Source organism: Oncorhynchus kisutch, linkage group LG16, assembly GCF_002021735.2.
Source record: "Oncorhynchus kisutch isolate 150728-3 linkage group LG16, Okis_V2, whole genome shotgun sequence".
Lineage (NCBI taxonomy): Eukaryota > Metazoa > Chordata > Actinopteri > Salmoniformes > Salmonidae > Oncorhynchus > Oncorhynchus kisutch.
The window spans coordinates 632,502-657,853 of NC_034189.2; the positions used below are offsets into that span (position 1 = coordinate 632,502).

Consider the following 25,352-nt stretch of genomic DNA (forward strand, 5'->3'; position numbering starts at 1 on the left):
GTCTCTAGTAGTCTACTAGTTTCCTGTTCTAGACTTCTGTCTCTAATAGTCTACTAGTTTCCTGTACTAGACTTCTGTCTCTAGTAGTCTACTAGTTTACTGTCCTAGACTTCTGTCTCTAATAGTCTCCTGGTTTAGTTTACTGTCCTAGACTTCTGTCTCTAGTAGTCTACTAGTTTACTGTCCTAGACTTCTGTCTCTAATAGTCTACTAGTTTACTGTTCTAGACTTCTGTCTCTAATAGTCTACTAGTTTACTGTTCTAGACTTCTGTCTCTAGTAGTCTACTAGTTTACTGTTCTAGACTTCTGTCTCTAATAGTCTACTAGTTTACTGTTCTAGACTTCTGTCTCTAGTAGTCTACTAGTTTACTGTTCTAGACTTCTGTCTCTAATAGTCTACTAGTTTACTGTTCTAGACTTCTGTCTCTAGTAGTCTACTAGTTTACTGTTCTAGACTTCTGTCTCTACTAGTTTACTGTTCTAGACTTCTGTCTCTAGTAGTCTACTAGTTTACTGTTCTAGACTTCTGTCTCTAGTAGTCTACTAGTTTACTGTTCTAGACTTCTGTCTCTAGTAGTCTACTAGTTTACTGTTCTAGACTTCTGTCTCTAATAGTCTACTAGTTTACTGTTCTAGACTTCTGTCTCTAGTAGTCTACTAGTTTACTGTTCTAGACTTCTGTCTCTAGTAGTCTACTAGTTTACTGTTCTAGACTTCTGTCTCTAGTAGTCTACTAGTTTACTGTTCTAGACTTCTGTCTCTAGTAGTCTACTAGTTTACTGTTCTAGACTTCTGTCTCTAATAGTCTACTAGTTTACTGTTCTAGACTTCTGTCTCTAGTAGTCTACTAGTTTACTGTTCTAGACTTCTGTCTCTAGTAGTCTACTAGTTTACTGTTCTAGACTTCTGTCTCTAGTAGTCTACTAGTTTACTGTTCTAGACTTCTGTCTCTAGTAGTCTACTAGTTTACTGTTCTAGACTTCTGTCTCTAGTAGTCTACTAGTTTACTGTTCTAGACTTCTGTCTCTAGTAGTCTACTAGTTTACTGTGCTAGACTTCTGTCTCTAATAGTCTACTGGTTTAGTTTACTGTCCTAGACTTCTGTCTCTAATAGTCTCCTGGTTTAGTTTACTGTTCTAGACTTCTGTCTCTAGTAGTCTACTAGTTTACTGTGCTAGACTTCTGTCTCTAATAGTCTCCTGGTTTAGTTTACTGTTCTAGACTTCTGTCTCTAATAGTCTCCTGGTTTAGTTTACTGTTTCTAGACTTCTGTCTCTAATAGTCTACTAGTTTCCTGTACTAGACTTCTGTCTCTAGTAGTCTACTAGTTTCCTGTTCTAGACTTCTGTCTCTAATAGTCTACTAGTTTCCTGTACTAGACTTCTGTCTCTAGTAGTCTACTAGTTTACTGTCCTAGACTTCTGTCTCTAATAGTCTCCTGGTTTAGTTTACTGTTCTAGACTTCTGTCTCTAGTAGTCTACTAGTTTACTGTCCTAGACTTCTGTCTCTAATAGTCTACTAGTTTACTGTTCTAGACTTCTGTCTCTAATAGTCTACTAGTTTACTGTTCTAGACTTCTGTCTCTAGTAGTCTACTAGTTTACTGTTCTAGACTTCTGTCTCTAATAGTCTACTAGTTTACTGTTCTAGACTTCTGTCTCTAGTAGTCTACAAGTTTACTGTTCTAGACTTCTGTCTCTAATAGTCTACTAGTTTACTGTTCTAGACTTCTGTCTCTAGTAGTCTACTAGTTACTGTTCTAGACTTCTGTCTCTACTAGTTTACTGTTCTAGACTTCTGTCTCTAGTAGTCTACTAGTTTACTGTTCTAGACTTCTGTCTCTAGTAGTCTACTAGTTTACTGTTCTAGACTTCTGTCTCTAGTAGTCTACTAGTTTACTGTTCTAGACTTCTGTCTCTAATAGTCTACTAGTTTACTGTTCTAGACTTCTGTCTCTAGTAGTCTACTAGTTTACTGTTCTAGACTTCTGTCTCTAGTAGTCTACTAGTTTACTGTTCTAGACTTCTGTCTCTAGTAGTCTACTAGTTTACTGTTCTAGACTTCTGTCTCTAGTAGTCTACTAGTTTACTGTTCTAGACTTCTGTCTCTAATAGTCTACTAGTTTACTGTTCTAGACTTCTGTCTCTAGTAGTCTACTAGTTTACTGTTCTAGACTTCTGTCTCTAGTAGTCTACTAGTTTACTGTTCTAGACTTCTGTCTCTAGTAGTCTACTAGTTTACTGTTCTAGACTTCTGTCTCTAGTAGTCTACTAGTTTACTGTTCTAGACTTCTGTCTCTAGTAGTCTACTAGTTTACTGTTCTAGACTTCTGTCTCTAGTAGTCTACTAGTTTACTGTTCTAGACTTCTGTCTCTAGTAGTCTACTAGTTTACTGTTCTAGACTTCTGTCTCTAGTAGTCTACTAGTTTACTGTTCTAGACTTCTGTCTCTAGTAGTCTACTAGTTTACTGTGCTAGACTTCTGTCTCTAATAGTCTACTGGTTTAGTTTACTGTCCTAGACTTCTGTCTCTAATAGTCTCCTGGTTTAGTTTCCTGTGTCTGATTCTGAGTTATGATGGGTTGTCTAGGAGACTGAGAAGATCATTGCTGAGCTGAACGAGACATGGGAGGAGAAACTGAGGAAGACTGAATCTATACGACATGAGAGGTGAGAGAGGGGGAGAGTGAAGGCTAGAGAGGGGGAGAGTGAAGGTAGAGAGGGGGAGAGTGAAGGCTAGAGAGGGGGAGAGTGAGAGAACAGAGTGAGGACAGTTGCTTTTTTGTATTGTAGATGTTGTATTATAGATGTTGTATTGTATGTTGTATTGTGTTATAGATGTTGTATTATAGATGTTGTATTATAGATGTTGTATTATAGATGTTGTATTATAGATGTTGTATTATAGATGTTGTATTGTATTATAGATGTTGTATTATAGATGTTGTATTGTATTATAGATGTTTGTATTGTATTATAGATATTGTATGTGTATAGATGTTGTATTATAGATGTTGTATTATAGATGTTGTTAATTATAGATGTTGTATTATAGATGTTGTATTGTATTATAGATGTTGTATTATAGATTTGTATTATAGATGTTGTATTATAGATGTTGTATTATAGATTTTGTATTATAGATTTTGTATTATAGATGTTGTATTGTATTATAGATGTTGTATTATAGATGTTGTGTTGTATTATAGATGTTGTATTATAGATGTTGTATTATAGATGTTGTATTGTATTATAGATGGTGTATTGTATTATAGATGTTGTATTATAGATGTTGTGTTGTATTATAGATGTTGTATTGTATTATAGATGTTGTATTATAGATGTTGTATTATAGATGTTGTGTTGTATTATAGATGTGTTGTATTATAGATGTTGTATTGTATTATAGATGTTGTATTATAGATGTTGTATTGTATTATAGATGTTGTATTATAGATGTTGTATTGTATTATAGATGTTGTATTATAGATGGTGTATTGTATTATAGATGTTGTATTATAGATGTTGTATTGTATTATAATGTTGTGTTGTATTATAGATGTTGTATTATAGATGTTGTATTGAGATGTGTTATTATAGTTGTTGTATTGTATTATAGATGTTGAATGATAGATGTTGTATTATAGATGTGTTATTATTAGATGTTGTATTGTATTATAGATGTTGTATTATAGATGTTGTATTATAGATGTTGAATTATAGATTGTATGTATAGATGTTGTATTATAGATGTTGAATTATAGATGTTGTATTATAGATGTTGTATTATAGATGTTGTATTATAGATGTTGTATTATAGATGTTGTATTATAGGTGTTGTATTATAGATGTTGTATTATTGGTGTTGTATTATAGTTGTTGTATTGAATATGTTGTATTATAGATGTTGTATTATAGATGTTGTATTGTATTATAGATGTTGTATTATAGATGTTGTGTTGTATTATAGATGTTGTATTATAGATGTTGTGTTGTATTATAGATGTTGTATTATAGATGTTGTATTATAGATGTTGTATTGTATTATAGATGTTGTGTTGTATTATAGATGTTGTATTATAGATGTTGTATTGTATTATAGATGTTGTATTATATGTTGTATTGTGTTATAGATGTTGTATTATAGATGTTGTATTGTATTATAGATGTTGTATTGTATTATAGATGTTGTATTATAGATGTTGTATTATAGATGTTGTATTATAGATGTTGTATTATAGATGTTGTATTATAGATGTTGTATTATAGATGTTGTATTATAGATGTTGTATTATAGATGTTGTATTATAGATGTTGTATTGTAGATGTTGTATTATAGATGTTGTATTATAGATGTTGTATTGTATTATAGATGTTGTATTATAGATGTTGTATTGTATTATAGATGTTGTATTATAGATTTTGTATTATAGATTTTGTATTATAGATTTTGTATTATAGATGTTGTGTTGTATTATAGATGTTGTATTATAGATGTTGTATTATTGGTGTTGTATTATTGGTGTTGTATTATAGTTGTTGTATTTAATATGTTGTATTATAGTTGTTGTATTGTATTATAGATGTTGTATTATAGATGTTGTATTATAGATGTTGTATTATAGATGTTGTATTATAGATGTTGTATTGTATTATAGATGTTGTATTATAGATGTTGTATTGTAGATGTGTTATTATAGTTGTTGTATTGTATTATAGATGTTGAATTATAGTTGTTGTATTATAGATGTTGTATTATAGATGTGTTATTATAGATGTTGTATTGTATTATAGATGTTGTATTATAGATGTTGTATTATAGATGTTGAATTATAGATGTTGTATTATAGATGTTGTATTATAGATGTTGTATTATAGATGTTGTATTATAGATGTTGTATTATAGATGTTGTATTATAGATGTTGTATTATAGATGTTGTATTATTGGTGTTGTATTATTGGTGTTGTATTATAGTTGTTGTATTGAATATGTTGTATTATAGATGTTGTATTGTATTATAGATGTTGTATTATAGATGTTGTATTATAGATGTTGTATTGTATTATAGATGTTGTGTTGTATTATAGATGTTGTATTATAGATGTTGTATTATAGATGTTGTGTTGTATTATAGATGTTGTATTATAGATGTTGTATTATAGATGTTGTATTATTGGTGTTGTATTATTGGTGTTGTATTATAGTTGTTGTATTGAATATGTTGTATTATAGTTGTTGTATTGTATATAATGTTGTATTATAGATGTTGTATTATAGATGTTGTATTATAGATGTTTGTATTGTATTATAGATGTTGTATTATAGATGTTGTATTGTATTATAGATGTTGTATTATAGATGTTGTATTGTATTATAGATGTTGTATTATAGATGTATTATAGATGTTGTATTATAGATGGTGTGTTGTATTATAGATGTTGTATTGTATTATAGATTTTGTATTATAGATGTTGTATTGTATTATAGATGTTGTATTATAGATGTTGTATTGTATTATAGATGTTGTATTATAGATGTTGTGTTGTATTATAGATGTTGTATTATAGATGTTGTATTGTAGATGTTGTATTATAGATGTTGTATTGTATTATAGATGTTGTATTTGAAATGTTGTATTATAGATGTTGTATTGTATTATAGCTGTTGTATTATAGATGTTGTATTGTATTATAGATGTTGTATTATAGATGTTGTATTGTATTATAGATGTTGTATTATAGATGTTGTATTGTATTATAGATGTTGTATTATAGATGTTGTATTATAGATGTTGTATTGTATTATAGATGTTGTATTATAGATGTTGTATTGTATTTTAGATGTTGTATTATAGATGTTGTATTATAGATGTTGTATTATAGATGTTGTATTATAGATGTTGTATTATAGATGTTGTATTATAGATGTTGTATTATAGATGTTGTGTTGTTTTATAGATGTTGTATTATAGATGTTGTATTATAGATGTTGTATTATAGATGTTGTATTATAGATGGTGTGTTGTATTATAGATGTTGAATTATAGATGTTGTATTATAGATGTTGTATTATAGATGTTGAATTATAGATGTTGTATTATAGATGTTGTATTGTATTATAGATGTTGTAATATAGATATTGTATTGTATTATAGATGTTGTATTGTATTATAGATGTTGTATTATAGATGTTGTATTATAGATGTTGTATTGTATTATAGATGTTGTAATATAGATATTGTATTGTATTATAGATGTTGTATTATAGATGTTGTATTGTATTATAGATGTTGTATTGTATTATAGATGTTGTGTTGTATTATAGATGTTGTGTTGTATTATAGATGTTGTATTATAGATGTTGTATTATAGATGTTGTATTATAGATGTTGTATTATAGATGTTGTGTTGTATTATAGATGTTGTGTTGTATGATAGATGTTGTATTATAGATGTTGTATTATAGATGTTGTATTATAGATGTTGTGTTGTATTATAGATGTTGTATTATAGATGTTGTATTATAGATGTTGTGTTGTATTATAGATGTGTTGTATTATAGATGTTGTATTGTATTTTAGATGTTGTATTATAGATGTTGTATTGTATTATAGATGTTGTATTATAGATGTTGTATTGTATTATAGATGTTGTATTATAGATGTTGTATTGTATTATAGATGTTGTATTATAGATGTTGTGTTGTATTATAGATGTTGTATTGTATTATAGATGTTGTATTGTATTATAGATGTTGTATTGTATTATAGATGTTGTATTATAGATGTTGTATTATAGATGTTGTATTATAGATGTTGTATTATAGATGTTGTATTGTATTATAGATGTTGTATTATAGATGTTGTATTGTAGATGTTGTATTATAGATGTTGTATTGTATTATAGATGTTGTATTGTATTATAGATGTTGAATTGTATTATAGATGTTGTATTATAGATGTTGTATTGTAGATGTTGTATTATAGATGTCGTATTGTATTATAGATGTTGTATTATAGATGTTGTATTATAGATGTTGTATTATAGATGTTGTATTATAGATGTTGTATTATAGATGGTGTATTGTATTATAGATGTTGTATTATAGATGTTGTGTTGTATTATAAATGTTGTATTGTATTATAGATGTTGTATTATAGATGTTGTATTATAGATGTTGTATTATAGATGTTGTATTATAGATGTTGTATTATAGATGTTGTATTGTATTATAGATGTTGTATTATAGATGTTGTATTGTATTATAGATGTTGTATTGTAGATGTTGTATTATAGATGTTGTATTATAGATGTTGTATTGTATTATAGATGTTGTATTATAGATGTTGTATTATAGATGGTGTGTTGTATTATAGATGTTGTATTGTATTATAGATGTTGTATTGTAGATGTTGTATTATAGATGTTGTATTATAGATGTTGTATTGTTTTATAGATGTTGTATTATAGATGTTGTATTATAGATGTTGTATTATAGATGTTGTATTATAGATGGTGTGTTGTATTATAGATGTTGAATTATAGATGTTGTATTATAGATGTTGAATTATAGATGTTGTATTATAGATGTTGTATTGTATTATAGATGTTGTAATATATATATTGTATTGTATTATAGATGTTGTATTGTATTATAGATGTTGTATTATAGATGTTGTATTATAGATGTTGTATTATAGATGTTGTGTTATAGATGTTGTATTGTATTATAGATGTTGTAATATAGATATTGTATTGTATTATAGATGTTGTATTATAGATGTTGTATTGTATTATAGATGTTGTAATATAGATATTGTATTGTATTATAGATGTTGTATTGTATTATAGATGTTGTATTATAGATGTTGTATTGTATTATAGATGTTGTATTATAGATGTTGTATTGTATTATAGATGTTGTATTATAGATGTTGTATTGTATTATAGATGTTGTATTGTATTATAGATGTTGTATTTGAAATGTTGTATTATAGATGTTGTATTGTATTATAGATGTTGTATTGTATTATAGATGTTGTATTATAGATGTTGTATTGTATTATAGATGTTGTATTATAGATGTTGTATTGTATTTTAGATGTTGTATTGTATTATAGATGTTGTATTGTATTATAGATGTTGTATTGTTTTATAGATGTTGTATTGTATTATAGATGTTGTATTGTATTATAGATGTTGTATTGTTTTATAGATGTTGTATTATAGATGTTGTATTATAGATGTTGTATTGTATTATAGATGTTGTATTGTATTATAGATGTTGAATTATAGATGTTGTATTATAGATGTTGTATTGTATTATAGATGTTGTATTATAGATGTTGTATTATAGATGTTGTATTATAGATGTTGTATTATAGATGTTGTATTATAGATGGTGTATTGTATTATAGATGTTGTATTATAGATGTTGTGTTGTATTATAAATGTTGTATTGTATTATAGATGTTGTATTGTATTATAGATGTTGAATTATAGATGTTGTATTATAGATGTTGTATTGTATTATAGATGTTGTATTATAGATGTTGTATTATAGATGTTGTATTATAGATGTTGTATTATAGATGTTGTATTATAGATGTTGTATTATAGATGTTGTATTGTATTATAGATGTTGTATTGTATTATAGATGTTGAATTATAGATGTTGTATTATAGATGTTGTATTGTATTATAGATGTTGTATTATAGATGTTGTATTATAGATGTTGTATTATAGATGTTGTATTATAGATGTTGAATTATAGATGTTGTATTATAGATGTTGTAATATAGATATTGTATTGTATTATAGATGTTGTATTGTATTATAGATGTTGTATTATAGATGTTGTATTATAGATGTTGTATTGTATTATAGATGTTGTAATATAGATATTGTATTGTATTATAGATGTTGTATTATAGATGTTGTATTGTATTATAGATGTTGTATTGTATTATAGATGTTGTGTTGTATTATAGATGTTGTGTTGTATTATAGATGTTGTATTATAGATGTTGTATTATAGATGTTGTATTATAGATGTTGTATTATAGATGTTGTGTTGTATTATAGATGTTGTGTTGTATGATAGATGTTGTATTATAGATGTTGTATTATAGATGTTGTATTATAGATGTTGTGTTGTATTATAGATGTTGTATTATAGATGTTGTATTATAGATGTTGTGTTGTATTATAGATGTGTTGTATTATAGATGTTGTATTGTATTTTAGATGTTGTATTATAGATGTTGTATTGTATTATAGATGTTGTATTATAGATGTTGTATTGTATTATAGATGTTGTATTATAGATGTTGTATTGTATTATAGATGTTGTATTATAGATGTTGTGTTGTATTATAGATGTTGTATTGTATTATAGATGTTGTATTGTATTATAGATGTTGTATTGTATTATAGATGTTGTATTATAGATGTTGTATTATAGATGTTGTATTATAGATGTTGTATTATAGATGTTGTATTGTATTATAGATGTTGTATTATAGATGTTGTATTGTAGATGTTGTATTATAGATGTTGTATTGTATTATAGATGTTGTATTGTATTATAGATGTTGAATTGTATTATAGATGTTGTATTATAGATGTTGTATTATAGATGTTGTATTGTAGATGTTGTATTATAGATGTCGTATTGTATTATAGATGTTGTATTATAGATGTTGTATTATAGATGTTGTATTATAGATGTTGTATTATAGATGTTGTATTATAGATGGTGTATTGTATTATAGATGTTGTATTATAGATGTTGTGTTGTATTATAAATGTTGTATTGTATTATAGATGTTGTATTATAGATGTTGTATTATAGATGTTGTATTATAGATGTTGTATTATAGATGTTGTATTATAGATGTTGTATTGTATTATAGATGTTGTATTATAGATGTTGTATTGTATTATAGATGTTGTATTGTAGATGTTGTATTATAGATGTTGTATTATAGATGTTGTATTGTATTATAGATGTTGTATTATAGATGTTGTATTATAGATGTTGTATTATAGATGGTGTGTTGTATTATAGATGTTGTATTGTATTATAGATGTTGTATTGTAGATGTTGTATTATAGATGTTGTATTATAGATGTTGTATTGTTTTATAGATGTTGTATTATAGATGTTGTATTATAGATGTTGTATTATAGATGTTGTATTATAGATGGTGTGTTGTATTATAGATGTTGAATTATAGATGTTGTATTATAGATGTTGAATTATAGATGTTGTATTATAGATGTTGTATTGTATTATAGATGTTGTAATATATATATTGTATTGTATTATAGATGTTGTATTGTATTATAGATGTTGTATTATAGATGTTGTATTATAGATGTTGTATTATAGATGTTGTGTTATAGATGTTGTATTGTATTATAGATGTTGTAATATAGATATTGTATTGTATTATAGATGTTGTATTATAGATGTTGTATTGTATTATAGATGTTGTAATATAGATATTGTATTGTATTATAGATGTTGTATTGTATTATAGATGTTGTATTATAGATGTTGTATTGTATTATAGATGTTGTATTATAGATGTTGTATTGTATTATAGATGTTGTATTATAGATGTTGTATTGTATTATAGATGTTGTATTGTATTATAGATGTTGTATTGTATTATAGATGTTGTATTTGAAATGTTGTATTATAGATGTTGTATTGTATTATAGATGTTGTATTGTATTATAGATGTTGTATTATAGATGTTGTATTGTATTATAATGTTGTATTATAGATGTTGTATTGTATTTTAGATGTTGTATGTATATAGATGTTGTATTGTATATAGATGTTGTATTGTTTTATAGATGTTGTATTGTATTATAGATGTTGTATTGTATTATAGATGTTGTATTGTTTTATAGATGTTGTATTATAGATGTTGTATTATAGATGTTGTATTGTATTATAGATGTTGTATTGTATTATAGATGTTGAATTATAGATGTTGTATTATAGATGTTGTATTGTATTATAGATGTTGTATTATAGATGTTGTATTATAGATGTTGTATTATAGATGTTGTATTATAGATGTTGTATTGTATTATAGATGTTGTAATATATATATTGTATTGTATTATAGATGTTGTATTGTATTATAGATGTTGTGTTATAGATGTTGTATTATAGATGTTGTATTGTATTATAGATGTTGTAATATAGATATTGTATTGTATTATAGATGTTGTATTATAGATGTTGTATTGTATTATAGATGTTGTAATATAGATATTGTATTGTATTATAGATGTTGTATTGTATTATAGATGTTGTATTATAGATGTTGTATTGTATTATAGATGTTGTGTTGTATTATAGATGTTGTGTTGTATTATAGATGTTGAATTATAGATGTTGTATTATAGATTTTGTATTGTAGATGTTGTATTATAGATGTGGTATTGTATTATAGATGTTGTATTATAGATGTTGTATTATAGATTTTGGTTATAGATGTTGTATTATAGATGTTGTATTATAGATGTTGTATTATAGATGTTGTATTATAGATGTTGTATTGTATTATAGATGTTGTATTGTATTGTAGGTGTTGTATTATAGATGTTGTATTATAGATGTTGTATTATAGATGTTGTATTGTATTATAGATGTTGTATTGTATTATAGATGTTGAATTATAGATGTTGTATTATAGATGTTGAATTATAGATGTTGTATTATAGATGTTGTATTGTATTATAGATGTTGTATTATAGATGTTGTATTATAGATGTTGTATTATAGATGTTGTATTATAGATGTTGTATTATAGATGTTGTATTGTATTATAGATGTTGTATTATAGATGTTGTATTATAGATGTTGTATTGTATTATAGATGTTGTATTATAGATGTTGTATTATAGATGTTGTATTATAGATGTTGTATTGTATTATAGATGTTGTATTATAGATGTTGTATTATAGATGTTGTATTATAGATGTTGTATTGTAATTATAGATGTTGTATTGTGTTAGACGTTGTATTGGTATTATAGATGTTGTATTGTGTTAGACGTTGTGTTGTATTATAGATGTTGTATTATAGATGTTGTATTATAGATGTTGTATTATAGATGTTGTATTGTATTATAGATGTTGTATTATAGATGTTGGTATTGTATTATATATGTGTATTATAGATGTTGTATTGTAGATGTTGTATTATAGATGTTGTATTGTATTATAGATGTTGTATTGTATTATAGATGTTGTATTGTATTATAGATGTTGTATTATAGATGTTGTATTGTATTATAGATGTTGTATGTATTATAGATGTTGTATTATAGATGTTGTATTGTATTATAGATGTTGTATTGTATTATAGATGTTGTATTATAGATGTGTATTATAGATGTTGTATTATAGATGTTGTATTGTATTATAGATGTTGTATTGTGTTAGACGTTGTATTGTATTATAGATGTTGTATTGTGTTAGACGTTGTGTTGTATTATAGATGTTGTATTATAAGATGTTGTATTATAGATGTTGTATTGTAGATGTTGTATTATAGATGTTGTATTGTATTATAGATGTTGTATTGTATTATAGATGTTGTATTGTATTATAGATGTTGTATTATAGATGTTGTATTGTATTATAGATGTTGTATTGTATTATAGATGTTGTATTATAGATGTTGTATTGTATTATAGATGTTGGATTGTATTATAGATGTTGTATTATAGATGTTGTATTATAGATGTTGTATTATAGATGTTGTATTGTATTATAGATGTTGTATTGTGTTAGACGTTGTATTGTATTATAGATGTTGTATTGTGTTAGACGTTGTGTTGTATTATAGATGTTGTATTATAGATGTTGTATTGTGTTAGACGTTGTGTTATAGATGTTGTATTATAGATGTTGTATTGTATTATAGATTTTGTATTATAGATGTTGTAATTGTATTATAGATGTTGTATTATAGATGTTGTATTGTATTATAGATGTTGTATTGTATTATAGATGTTGTATTATAGATGTTGTATTATAGATGTTGTATTGTATTATAGATGTTGTATTATAGATGTTGTATTATAGATGTTGTATTATAGATGTTGTATTATAGATGTTGTATTATAGATGTTGTATTGTATTATAGATGTTGTATTATAGATGTTGTATTGTATTATAGATGTTGTATTATAGATGTTGTATTATAGATGTTGTGTTGTATTATAGTTGTTGTGTTGTATTATAGATGTTGTATTGTATTATAGATGTTGTATTATAGATGTTGTATTATAGATGTTGTATTATAGATGTTGTGTTGTATTATAGATGTTGTATTATAGATGTTGTATTATAGATGTTGTATTGTAATTATAGATGTTGTATTGTATTAAAGATGTTGTATATAGATGTTGTATTATAGATGTTGTATTATAGATGTTGTGTTGTATTATAGATGTTGTATTATAGATGTTGTGTTGTATTATAGATGTTGTATTATAGATGTTGTATTATAGATGTTGTATTGTGTTAGATGTTGTATTGTATTATAGATGTTGTATTATAGATGTTGTATTATAGATGTTGTATATAGATGTTGTATTGTGTTAGATGTTGTATTGTATTATAGATGTTGTATTGTATTTTAGATGTTGTATTATAGATGTTGTATTGTATTATAGATGTATTATAGAGGTTGTATTATAGATGTTGTGTTGTATTATAGATGTTGTATTATAGATGTTGTCTTTATGTGACCCCCCAGAGAGTCTCTGCTGGCTGAGATGGGAGTGTCCATTAAAGAAGATGGAGGAACATTAGGGGTGTTCTCTCCTAAAGGGGTACGACACACACACACACACCTATGCATGCACACACACACACTCTAATCTATCTAATCTGGTAACTGTGTGATCATGTTGTGTCTGTGTGTGTTCCAGACTCCCCACCTGGTGAATCTGAATGAGGATCCTCTGATGTCAGAATGTCTGCTGTACTACATCAAGGAGGGAGTCACCAGGTTAGTTCAAATACTGGCCCCGGTCAACAATACTGGCCCCGGTCAACAATACTGACCACGGTCTACAATACTGGCCCTGGTCAACAATAATGTCCCTGGTTCAGGTCTACAATACTGGCCCCGGTCAACATACTGACCCCGGTCAACAATACTGGCCCCGGTCGACAATACTGGCCCCGGTTCAGGTCAACAATACTGGCCCCGGTCAACAATACTGGCCCCGGTCGACAATACTGGCCCCGGTCGACAATACTGGCCCCGGTTCAGGTCAACAATACTGCCCCCGGTCACCAAACTGGCCCCGGTCAACAATACTGGCCCCGGTCAACAATACTGGCCCTGGTCGACAAACTGGCCCCGGTCAACAATACTGGCCCCGGTCAACAATACTGGCCCCGGTCGACAAACTGTCCCCGGTCAACAATACTGGCCCCGGTCAACAATACTGGCCCCTGTCCAGGTCAACAATAATGTCCCTGGTTCAGGTCTACAATACTGGCCCCGGTCAACAATACTGGCCCCTGTCCAGGTCAACAATAATGTCCCTGGTTCAGGTCAACAATACTGGCCCCTGTTCAGGTCTACAATACTGGCCCCGGTTCAGGTCTACAATACTGTCCCCGGTTCAGGTCTACAATACTGGCCCAGGTCAACAATACTGTCCCCGGTTCAGGTCTACAATACTGCCCCGGTTCAGGTCTACAATACTGCCCCGGTTCAGGTCTACAATACTGGCCCCGGTTCAGGTCTACAATACTGGGCCAGGTCTACAATACTGGCCCAGGTCAACAATACTGCCCCGGTTCAGGTCTACAATACTGGCCCCGGTTCAGGTCTACAATACTGGCCCCGGTTCAGGTCTACAATCCTGGCCCCGGTTCAGGTCTACAATACTGGCCCAGGTCTACAATACTGGCCCAGGTCTACAATACTGGCCCCGGTTCAGGTCTACAATCCTGGCCCCGGTTCAGGTCTACAATACTGGCCCAGGTCTACAATATTGGCCCATGTCTACAATACTGGCCCCGGTTTAGGTCTATAATACTGTCCCATGTCTACAATACTGGCCCCGGTTTAGGTCTACAATACTGTCCCATGTCTACAATACTGTCCCCGGTTCAGGTCTACAATACTGGCCCAGGTGAACATCCTGGCCCCGGTTCAGGTCTACAATACTGGCCCAGGTGAACAACCTGGCCCCGGTTCAGGTCTACAATACTGGCCCAGGTCAACAACCCTGGCCCCGGTTCAGGTCTACAATCCTGGCCCTGGTTCAGGTCTACAATCCTGGCCCCGGTTCAGGTCTACAATCCTGGCCCCGGTTCAGGTCTACAATACTGGCCCAGGTCAACAATCCTGGCCCCGGTTCAGGTCTACAATCCTGGCCCCGGTTCAGGTCTACAATCCTGGCCCTGGTTCAGGTCTACAATCCTGGCCCCGGTTCAGGTCTACAATACTGGCCCAGGTCAACAATACTGCCCCGGTTCAGGTCTACAATACTGGCCCCGGTTCAGGTCTACAATACTGGCCCCGGTTCAGGTCTACAATCCTGGCCCCGGTTCAGGTCTACAATACTGGCCCAGGTCTACAATACTGGCCCAGGTCTACAATACTGGCCCCGGTTCAGGTCTACAATCCTGGCCCCGGTTCAGGTCTACAATACTGGCCCAGGTCTACAATATTGGCCCATGTCTACAATACTGGCCCCGGTTTAGGTCTATAATACTGTCCCATGTCTACAATACTGGCCCCGGTTTAGGTCTACAATACTGTCCCATGTCTACAATACTGTCCCCGGTTCAGGTCTACAATACTGGCCCAGGTGAACATCCTGGCCCCGGTTCAGGTCTACAATACTGGCCCAGGTGAACAACCTGGCCCCGGTTCAGGTCTACAATACTGGCCCAGGTCAACAACCCTGGCCCCGGTTCAGGTCTACAATCCTGGCCCTGGTTCAGGTCTACAATCCTGGCCCCGGTTCAGGTCTACAATCCTGGCCCCGGTTCAGGTCTACAATACTGGCCCAGGTCAACAATCCTGGCCCCGGTTCAGGTCTACAATCCTGGCCCCGGTTCAGGTCTACAATCCTGGCCCTGGTTCAGGTCTACAATCCTGGCCCCGGTTCAGGTCTACAATCCTGGCCCCGGTTCAGGTCTGCAATTCTGGCCCCGGTTCAGGTCTGCAATTCTGGCCCCGGTTCAGGTCTACAATACTGGCCCCGGTTCAGGTCTACAATACTGGCCCCGGTTCAGGTCTACAATACTGGCCCAGGTCTACAATACTGGCCCCGGTTCAGGTCTACAATACTGGCCCAGGTCTACAATTCTGGCCCCGGTTCAGGTCTGCAATACTGGCCCAGGTCTACAATACTGGCCCCGGTTCAGGTCTGCAATACTGGCCCCGGTTCAGATCTACAATACTGGCCCCGGCTCAGGTCTACAATACTGGCCCCGGTTCAGGTCTACAGGATATCAGACTGAGTGATGTAATATCATATTATTCTCCCCCAGGGTTGGTCAACAGGATGTGGACATCAGACTCTCTGGTCAGTTCATCAAGGAACAACACTGTGTCTTCTACAGTCACACCAACCACCAAGGAGAGGGTAAGACTGTGTGTGTGTTTGGAGGAACGTATTTCAGCGTTTGCATGGTTGGGGACACATTTGGGTTGTTGTGTGTGTGTGTGTGTGTGTGTGTGGGGGGGGGGGGGGGCAGTTTGTGTGTGTGTGTGTGTGTGTGTGTGTGTGGGGTAGTGACATTCTTTCTGTCTCTCTCCGTCTGGAAAAGTTTGCCGGGAAATCTGTCAGGTATCGTTTCTACGACAACATTCCCTTGCGTCTCCATGGTGATGCCATCCTCATTCCACACTCACGTTTCCTGAGACCTCCTCACCCTCCACTCTCCACTACCATGTGTGTGTCTGTGTGTGTGTGTGTGTGTGTGTTTCATACACTTCCTCTAGTACCTGTGTGTTGTCATATTGGTTATTTAAGTGGAAGGAACCAGACAAGTGTCAATTCTAAAAGTGTTTATTGTTTCAGTGTTGGGTGAACATTGAAACCTTTATTGTTCCAGTGTTGGGTGAACATTGAAACCTTTATTGTTTCAGTGTTGGGTGAACATTGAAACCTTTATTGTTCCAGTGTTTGGTGAACATTGAAACATTTATTGAAGGGCCTTTTCTGGAGTTGGACATTGTTTGCTAGTTCTAAAACATCTCTCTCTCTCTCTCTGTCTGTGTGTGTGTGTGTGTGTGTGTGTGTGTGTGTGTGTGTGTGTGTGTGTGTGTGTGTGTGTGTGTGTGTGTGTGTGTGTGTGTGTGTGTGTGTGTGTGTGTGTGTGTGTGTGTGTGTGTGTGTGTGTGTGTGTGTGTGTGTGTGTGTGTGCGCTCGCATGTGTAGTCATAGTAACCCTGGAACCTCTGGAGGGGGCAGAGACTTATGTCAATGGGAAACAGATCACAGAAGCGCTGGTGCTAAAACAAGGTACACACTCCTCTGTGTGTGTGTGTGTGTGTGTGTGTGTGTGTAAAATACTACATCTACCACTTTCATGTGGAATGTTCTGTTTACTGGTGTTGTAAACCTCATCCTGTGACACACTGAGCAGACAGCAGCACACCTGGCGAAATGAAAAGCATTCAAATTGACCTCCAAGAACTGTGTGGAATTCCACTTCGAACTCATCACTTTTCAACTGTTAAACTATATGAGATGAGATTGGATTTTCCAGTGGAAATCATTTAGTCATCCTTATAGCGATTCACTATTTCCACCACTACTGCAGTCACTACTACGACTACAACTACTACTGTTACTATTACTACTACAACTACTACTGTTACTACTACTACTACTACTACTACTACTACTACTACAACTACTACTACTGTTACTATTACCACTACAACTACTACAACTACTACTACTACTGTTACTACTACTACTACTACTACTACTACAACTACTACTGTTACAACTACTGTTACAACTACTGTTACTACTACTACTACTACTGTTACTTCTACTACTACTACTACTACTACTGTTACTACTACTACTACTACTACTGTTGCTACTACTACTGTTACTACTACAACTACTACTGTTACTACTACAACTACTACTGTTACTACTACTACTACTGCTGTTACTACTACTACTACTACTGTTACTACTACTACTACTGGTACTACTACTATACTACTACTACTACTACTACAACTGTTACTACTACTATTGCTACTGTTACTACTACTACCACTGTTACTACTACTACTGTTACTACTACTACTACTACTGTTACTACTACAACTACTACTGTTACTACGACTACTACAACTACTACTGTTACTATACTACTACTACTACTACTACAACTGTTACTACTACTACTGTTACTACTACTATTGCTACTGTTACTACTACTACTGTTACTACTACTACTACTACTACTACTACTACTACTACTACTACTACTACTACTTCCACTTCGAACTCATCACTTTGAGTTCAACTGTTAAACTATATGAGATGAGATTGGATTTTCCAGTGGAAATCATTTAGTCATCCTTTATAGCGATTCACTATTTCCACCACTACTGCAGTCACTACTACGACTACAACTACTACAACTACTACTGTTACTATTACTACTACTACTACTACTACTACTGTTACTATTACAACTACTACTGTTACTACTACTACTACTACTACTGTTACTACTACTACTACAACTACTACTACGGTTACTATTACTACTACAACTACTACTGTTACTACTACTACTACTACTACTGTCACTACTACGACTACAACTACTACAACTACTACTGTTACTATTACTACTACTACTGTTACTACTACTACTACTACGACTACAACTACTACAACTACTACTGTTACTATTACTACTACAACTACTACTTCCACTTCGAACTCATCACTTTGAGTTCAACTGTTAAACTATATGAGATGAGATTGGATTTTCCAGTGGAAATCATTTAGTCATCCTTTATAGCGATTCACTATTTCCACCACTACTGCAGTCACTACTACGACTACAACTACTACAACTACTACTGTTACTATTACTACTACTACTACTACTACTGTTACTATTACAACTACTACTGTTACTACTACTACTACTACTACTACTGTTACTACTACTACTACAACTACTACTACGGTTACTATTACTACTACAACTACTACTGTTACTACTACTACTACTACTACTGTCACTACTACGACTACAACTACTACAACTACTACTGTTACTATTACTACTACTACTGTTACTACTACTACTACTACGACTACAACTACTACAACTACTACTGTTACTATTACTACTACAACTACTACTGTTACTACTACTACTACTACTACTACTGTTACTACTACTACTACAACTACTACGGTTACTATTACTACTACAACTACTACTGTTACTACTACTACTACTACTGTCACTACTACAACTACTACAACTACTACTGTTACTATTACTATTACAACTACTACTGTTACTACTACTACTACTACTACTACAACTACTACAACTACTACTGTTACTATTACTACTACAACTACTACTACTACTACTACTGTTACTACTACTGTTACTACTACTACAACTACTAATGTTACTACTACTGTTACTACTACAACTACTACTGTTACTACTACTACTACTACTGTTACGACTACTACTACTACTGTTACGACTACTACTACTACTGTTACGACTACTACTACTACTATTGTTACGACTACTACTACTACTACTGTTACTACTACTACTACTACAACTACTACTGTTACTACTACAACTACTACTGTTACTACTACTACTACTACTGCTGTTACTACTACTACTGCTGTTACTACTACTACTACTACTACTACTACTACTACTGGTACTACTACTATTGCTACTGTTACTACTACTTCTACTGTTACTACTACTACTTCTACTGTTACTACTACAACTACTACTGTTACTACTACTACTTACTACTACTACTACTACTACTACTACAACTACTACTGTTACTATACTACTACTACTACAACTGTTACCTACTACTGTTACTACTACTATTGCTACTGTTACTACTACTACCACTGTTACTACTACTACTGTTACTACTACTATTGCTACTGTTACTACTACTACTACTGTTACTACTACTACTACTACTACTACTACTACTACTACTACTACTACTACTACTTCTACTTCGAACTCATCACTTTGAGTTCAACTGTTAAACTATATGAGATGAGATTGGATTTTCCAGTGGAAATCATTTAGTCATCCTTTATAGCGATTCACTATTTCCACCACTACTGCAGTCACTACTACGACTACAACTACTACAACTACTACTGTTACTATTACTACTACAACTGTTACTACTACTACTACTACTACGACTACAACTACTACAACTACTACTGTTACTATTACTACTACAACTGTTACTACTACTACTACTACTGTTACTGTTACTACTACTACTACTGTTACTGTTACTACTACTACTACTACTACTACGGTTACTACTACTACTACAACTACTACTACGGTTACTATTACTACTACTGTTACTACTACTACTACTACTACTGTCACTACTACGACTACTACTGTTACTAGTACTACGACTACAACTACTACTGTTACTATTACTACTACTACTACTACTACGGTTACTACTACTTCTACAACTACTACTACGGTTACTATTACTACTACTGTTACTACTACTACAACTACTACTGTTACTATTACTACTACTACTGTTACTACTACTACGACTACAACTACTACTGTTACTATTACTACTACAACTACTACTACTACTACTACTACTGTTACTACTACTACTACTACTGTCACTACTACGACTACAACTACTACAACTACTACTGTTACTATTACAACTACTACTGTTACTACTACTACTACTACTACTACTACTACTACAACTACTACAACTACTACTGTTACTATTACTACTACTACTACTACTACTACTGTTACTACTACTACTACTACTACTACTACTACTACTACTACAACTACTACTGTTACTACTACTACTACTAATGTTACTACTACTGTTACTACTACAACTACTACTGTTACTACTACTACTACTACTACTACTGTTACGACTACTACTACTACTACCAATACTACTACTGCTACTACTGTTACTACTGCTACTATTACTACTACAACTACTATTACTACGACTACTACTACTGTTACCAAATCCCCAACAATTACTGCTACTACTACTACTACTGTTACTACTACTCCTACTACTACTACTGCTACTACTACTACTACTACTGTTACTACTACTACTACTACTGCTACTACTACTACTACTGTTACTACTACTCATGCTACTACTGTTACTACTACTACTACTACTAATAATAATAATACTACTGTTACTACTGCTAATACTACTGCTACAGTTACTACTACTACTGTTACTACTACTACTACCGTTACTACTACTACTACCAGTACTACTACTAATACTACTACTGTTACTACCACTACTACAACTACTACCACTACCACTGTTACTACTACTAATACTACTACTGTTACTACTACTACTATGACTACTGTTACTACTAGTACTACTACTGTTACTACTACTACCACCACTACTAATGTTACTACTGCTACTACCACTACTACTGTTACTACTACTAATACTACTGCTGTTACTACTACCATTACTACTACTGTTACTACCACTGTTACTATTACTACTGCCGCCACTGCTACTACCACTGATACTACTACTGTTACTACTACTAATACTGCTACGGTTACTGCTACCAATACTACTGCTGTTACTGCTAACACTACTACTACTGGTGCTACTACTAATACTGCTACTAATACTACTGCTATTACTACTACTACTAATACTACTATTGTTACTAATACTACTTTTGTTACTACTACCAATACTACTACTGTTACTACTACTACTACTCTTGCTACTACTACTTTCACTACTACAGTTACTTCTACTAATACTACTACCACTACTACTAATTCTTCTACTGCTGGGCTATAGTCGCTACTACCACTACTACTACTACTACTGTTACTACTACTATTACTACTACCACTGGGCTATAGTCGCTACTACTACTACTAATACTGGACTATAGTCACTAATATTACTACTACTATTAATACTACTACTGTTACTACTACTACTACTACAGCAACTATTACTACTACTGCTACTACTGGGCTAAAGTCACTACGACTACTACTATTACTACTACTACTGTTACTACTACTACTACTACTACTACTACAACTATTACTACTACTACTACTACTACTGGGATATAGTCACTACTACTACTACTTCTACTACTACTGGGCTATAGTCACTACTACTACTACTGGGCTATATTCACTACTACTACTACTACTACTGGGATATAGTCACTACTACTACTACTACTACTACTACTACTGGGCTATAGTCACTACTACTACTACTACTACTACTACTACTACTACTACTACTGAGCTATAGTCACTACTACTACTAGTACTACTACTACAGTCACTACTACTACTAATACTACTACGACTGGGCTATAGTCACTACTACTACTGGGCTATAGTCACTACTACTACTACTACTACTACTGGGCTATAGTCACTACTACTACTACTACTACTACTACTGGGCTATAGTCACTACTACTACTACTACTGCTGCTACTACTACTACTACTTCTACTACTACTACTGGGCTATAGTTACTACTACTACTACTACTACTGGGCTATAGTCACTACTACTACTACTGGGCTATAGTCACTACTACTACTACTACTACTACTACTGGGCTATAGTCACTACTACTACTACTGCTGCTACTACTACTACTACTGGGCTATAGTCACTACCACTACTACTACTACTACTACTACTACTACTACTACTACTACTACTACTACTACTACTACTACTGGGCTATAGTCACTACTACTACTACTGCTGCTACTACTACTACTACAACTATTACTACTACTACTACTACTGGGATATAGTCACTACTACTACTACTACTACTGGGCTATAGTCACTACTACTACTACTACTACTGGGCTATATTCACTACTACTACTACTACTACTGGGCTATAGTCACTACTACTACTACTACTACTGGGCTATAGTCACTACTACTACTACTACTACTGGGCTATATTCACTACTACTACTACTACTGGGATATAGTCACTACTACTACTACTACTACTGGGCTATAGTCACTACTACTACTACTACTACTACTACTACTACTACTACTACTACTGAGCTATAGTCACTACTACTACTACTACTACAGTCACTACTACTACTAATACTACTACAACTGGGCTATAGTCACTACTACTACTACTGCTGCTGCTACTACTACTTCTACTACTACTGGGCTATAGTTACTACTACTACTACTACTGGGCTATAGTCACTACCACTACTACTACTACTACTACTACGGGGCTATGGTCACTACTACTACTGCTGCTGCTACTACTACTACTACTACTACTACTACTACTACTACTACTACTACTACTACTGGGCTATAGTCACTACTACTACTACTACTGGGCTATAGTCACTACTACTACTACTGGGCTATAGTCACTACCACTACTACTACTACTACTACTGGGCTATAGTCACTACTACTACTACTGCTGCTACTACTACTACTACTACTACTACTACTACTACTACTACTACTGGGCTATAGTCACTACTACTACTGGGCTATAGTCACTACTACTACTACTACTGGGCTATAGTCACTACTACTACTACTACTACTGGGCTATAGTCACTACTACTACTACTGCTACTACTGGGCTATAGTCACTACTACTACTACTACTACTACTACTACTGGGCTATAGTCACTACTACTACTACTACTACTACTACTACTACTACTACTACTGGGATATAGTCACTACTACTACTACTACTGGGCTATAGTCACTACTACTACTACTACTACTACTACTACTACTACTGGGTTATAGTCACTACTACTACTACTGGGCTATAGTCACTACTACTACTACTGGGCTATAGTCACTTACTACTACTGCTGGGCTATAGTCACTACTACTACTCCTGGGCTATAGTCACTACTACTACTACTACTACTACTACTACTACTGGGCTATAGTCACTACTACTACTACTACTACTACTACTGGGCTATAGTCACTACTACTACTACTACTACTACTGGGCTATAGTCACTACTACTACTACTACTACTGGGCTATAGTCACTACTACTACTGGACTATAGTCACTACTACTACTACTGGGCTATAGTCACTACTACTACTACTACTACTGGGCTATAGTCACTACTACTACTACTACTACTACTACTACTACTACTGGGCTATAGTCACTATTACTGGACAAACACAGCATTCCAAAATGTTGCCATATTGGCAGTTCATTCTTTAATTCAAATAATCCTTCCGCTGAAACGGTCAGTCTAGCTTTCTACCTAACATCCTGTCCACATATAATCCTTCCACTGAACAGTCAGTCTAGCTTTCTACCTAACATCCTGTCCACATATAATCATTCCACTGAACAGTCAGTCTAGCTTTCTATCTAACATCCTGTCCACATATAATCCTTCCACTGAACAGTCAGTCTAGCTTTCTACCTAACATCCTGTCCACATATAATCCTTCCACTGAAACGGTCAGTCTAGCTTTCTATCTAACATCCTGTCCACATATAATCCTTCCGCTGAAACGGTCAGTCTAGCTTTCTATCTAACATCCTGTCCACATATAATCCTTCCGCTGAAACGGTCAGTCTAGCTTTCTATCTAACATCCTGTCCACATATAATCCTTCCACTGAACGGTCAGTCTAGCTTTCTATCTAACATCCTGTCCACATATAATCCTTCCGCTGAAACGGTCAGTCTAGCTTTCTATCTAACATCCTGTCCACATATAATCCTTCCACTGAACGGTCAGTCTAGCTTTCTATCTAACATCCTGTCCACATATAATCCTTCCGCTGAAACGGTCAGTCTAGCTTTCTATCTAACATCCTGTCCACATATAATCCTTCCACTGAACGGTCAGTCTAGCTTTCTATCTAACATCCTGTCCACATATAATCCTTCCACTGAACGGTCAGTCTAGCTTTCTATCTAACATCCTGTCCACATATAATCC

General features: G+C 32.8%; 1 protein-coding gene across 1 annotated transcript in view; it reads left to right on the forward strand.

Annotated features, from left to right (window-relative positions):
- The window catches only part of kif1ca (kinesin family member 1C, a), a 134,924-nt gene that overhangs the window by 59,426 nt on the left and 50,146 nt on the right, over positions 1-25,352 (forward strand). The window contains 5 exon segments of the mRNA XM_031791496.1: positions 2,591-2,670; positions 13,793-13,868; positions 13,968-14,047; positions 16,558-16,652; positions 17,451-17,534. Of these exon segments, the coding sequence (XP_031647356.1) occupies positions 2,591-2,670; positions 13,793-13,868; positions 13,968-14,047; positions 16,558-16,652; positions 17,451-17,534 (415 nt within the window).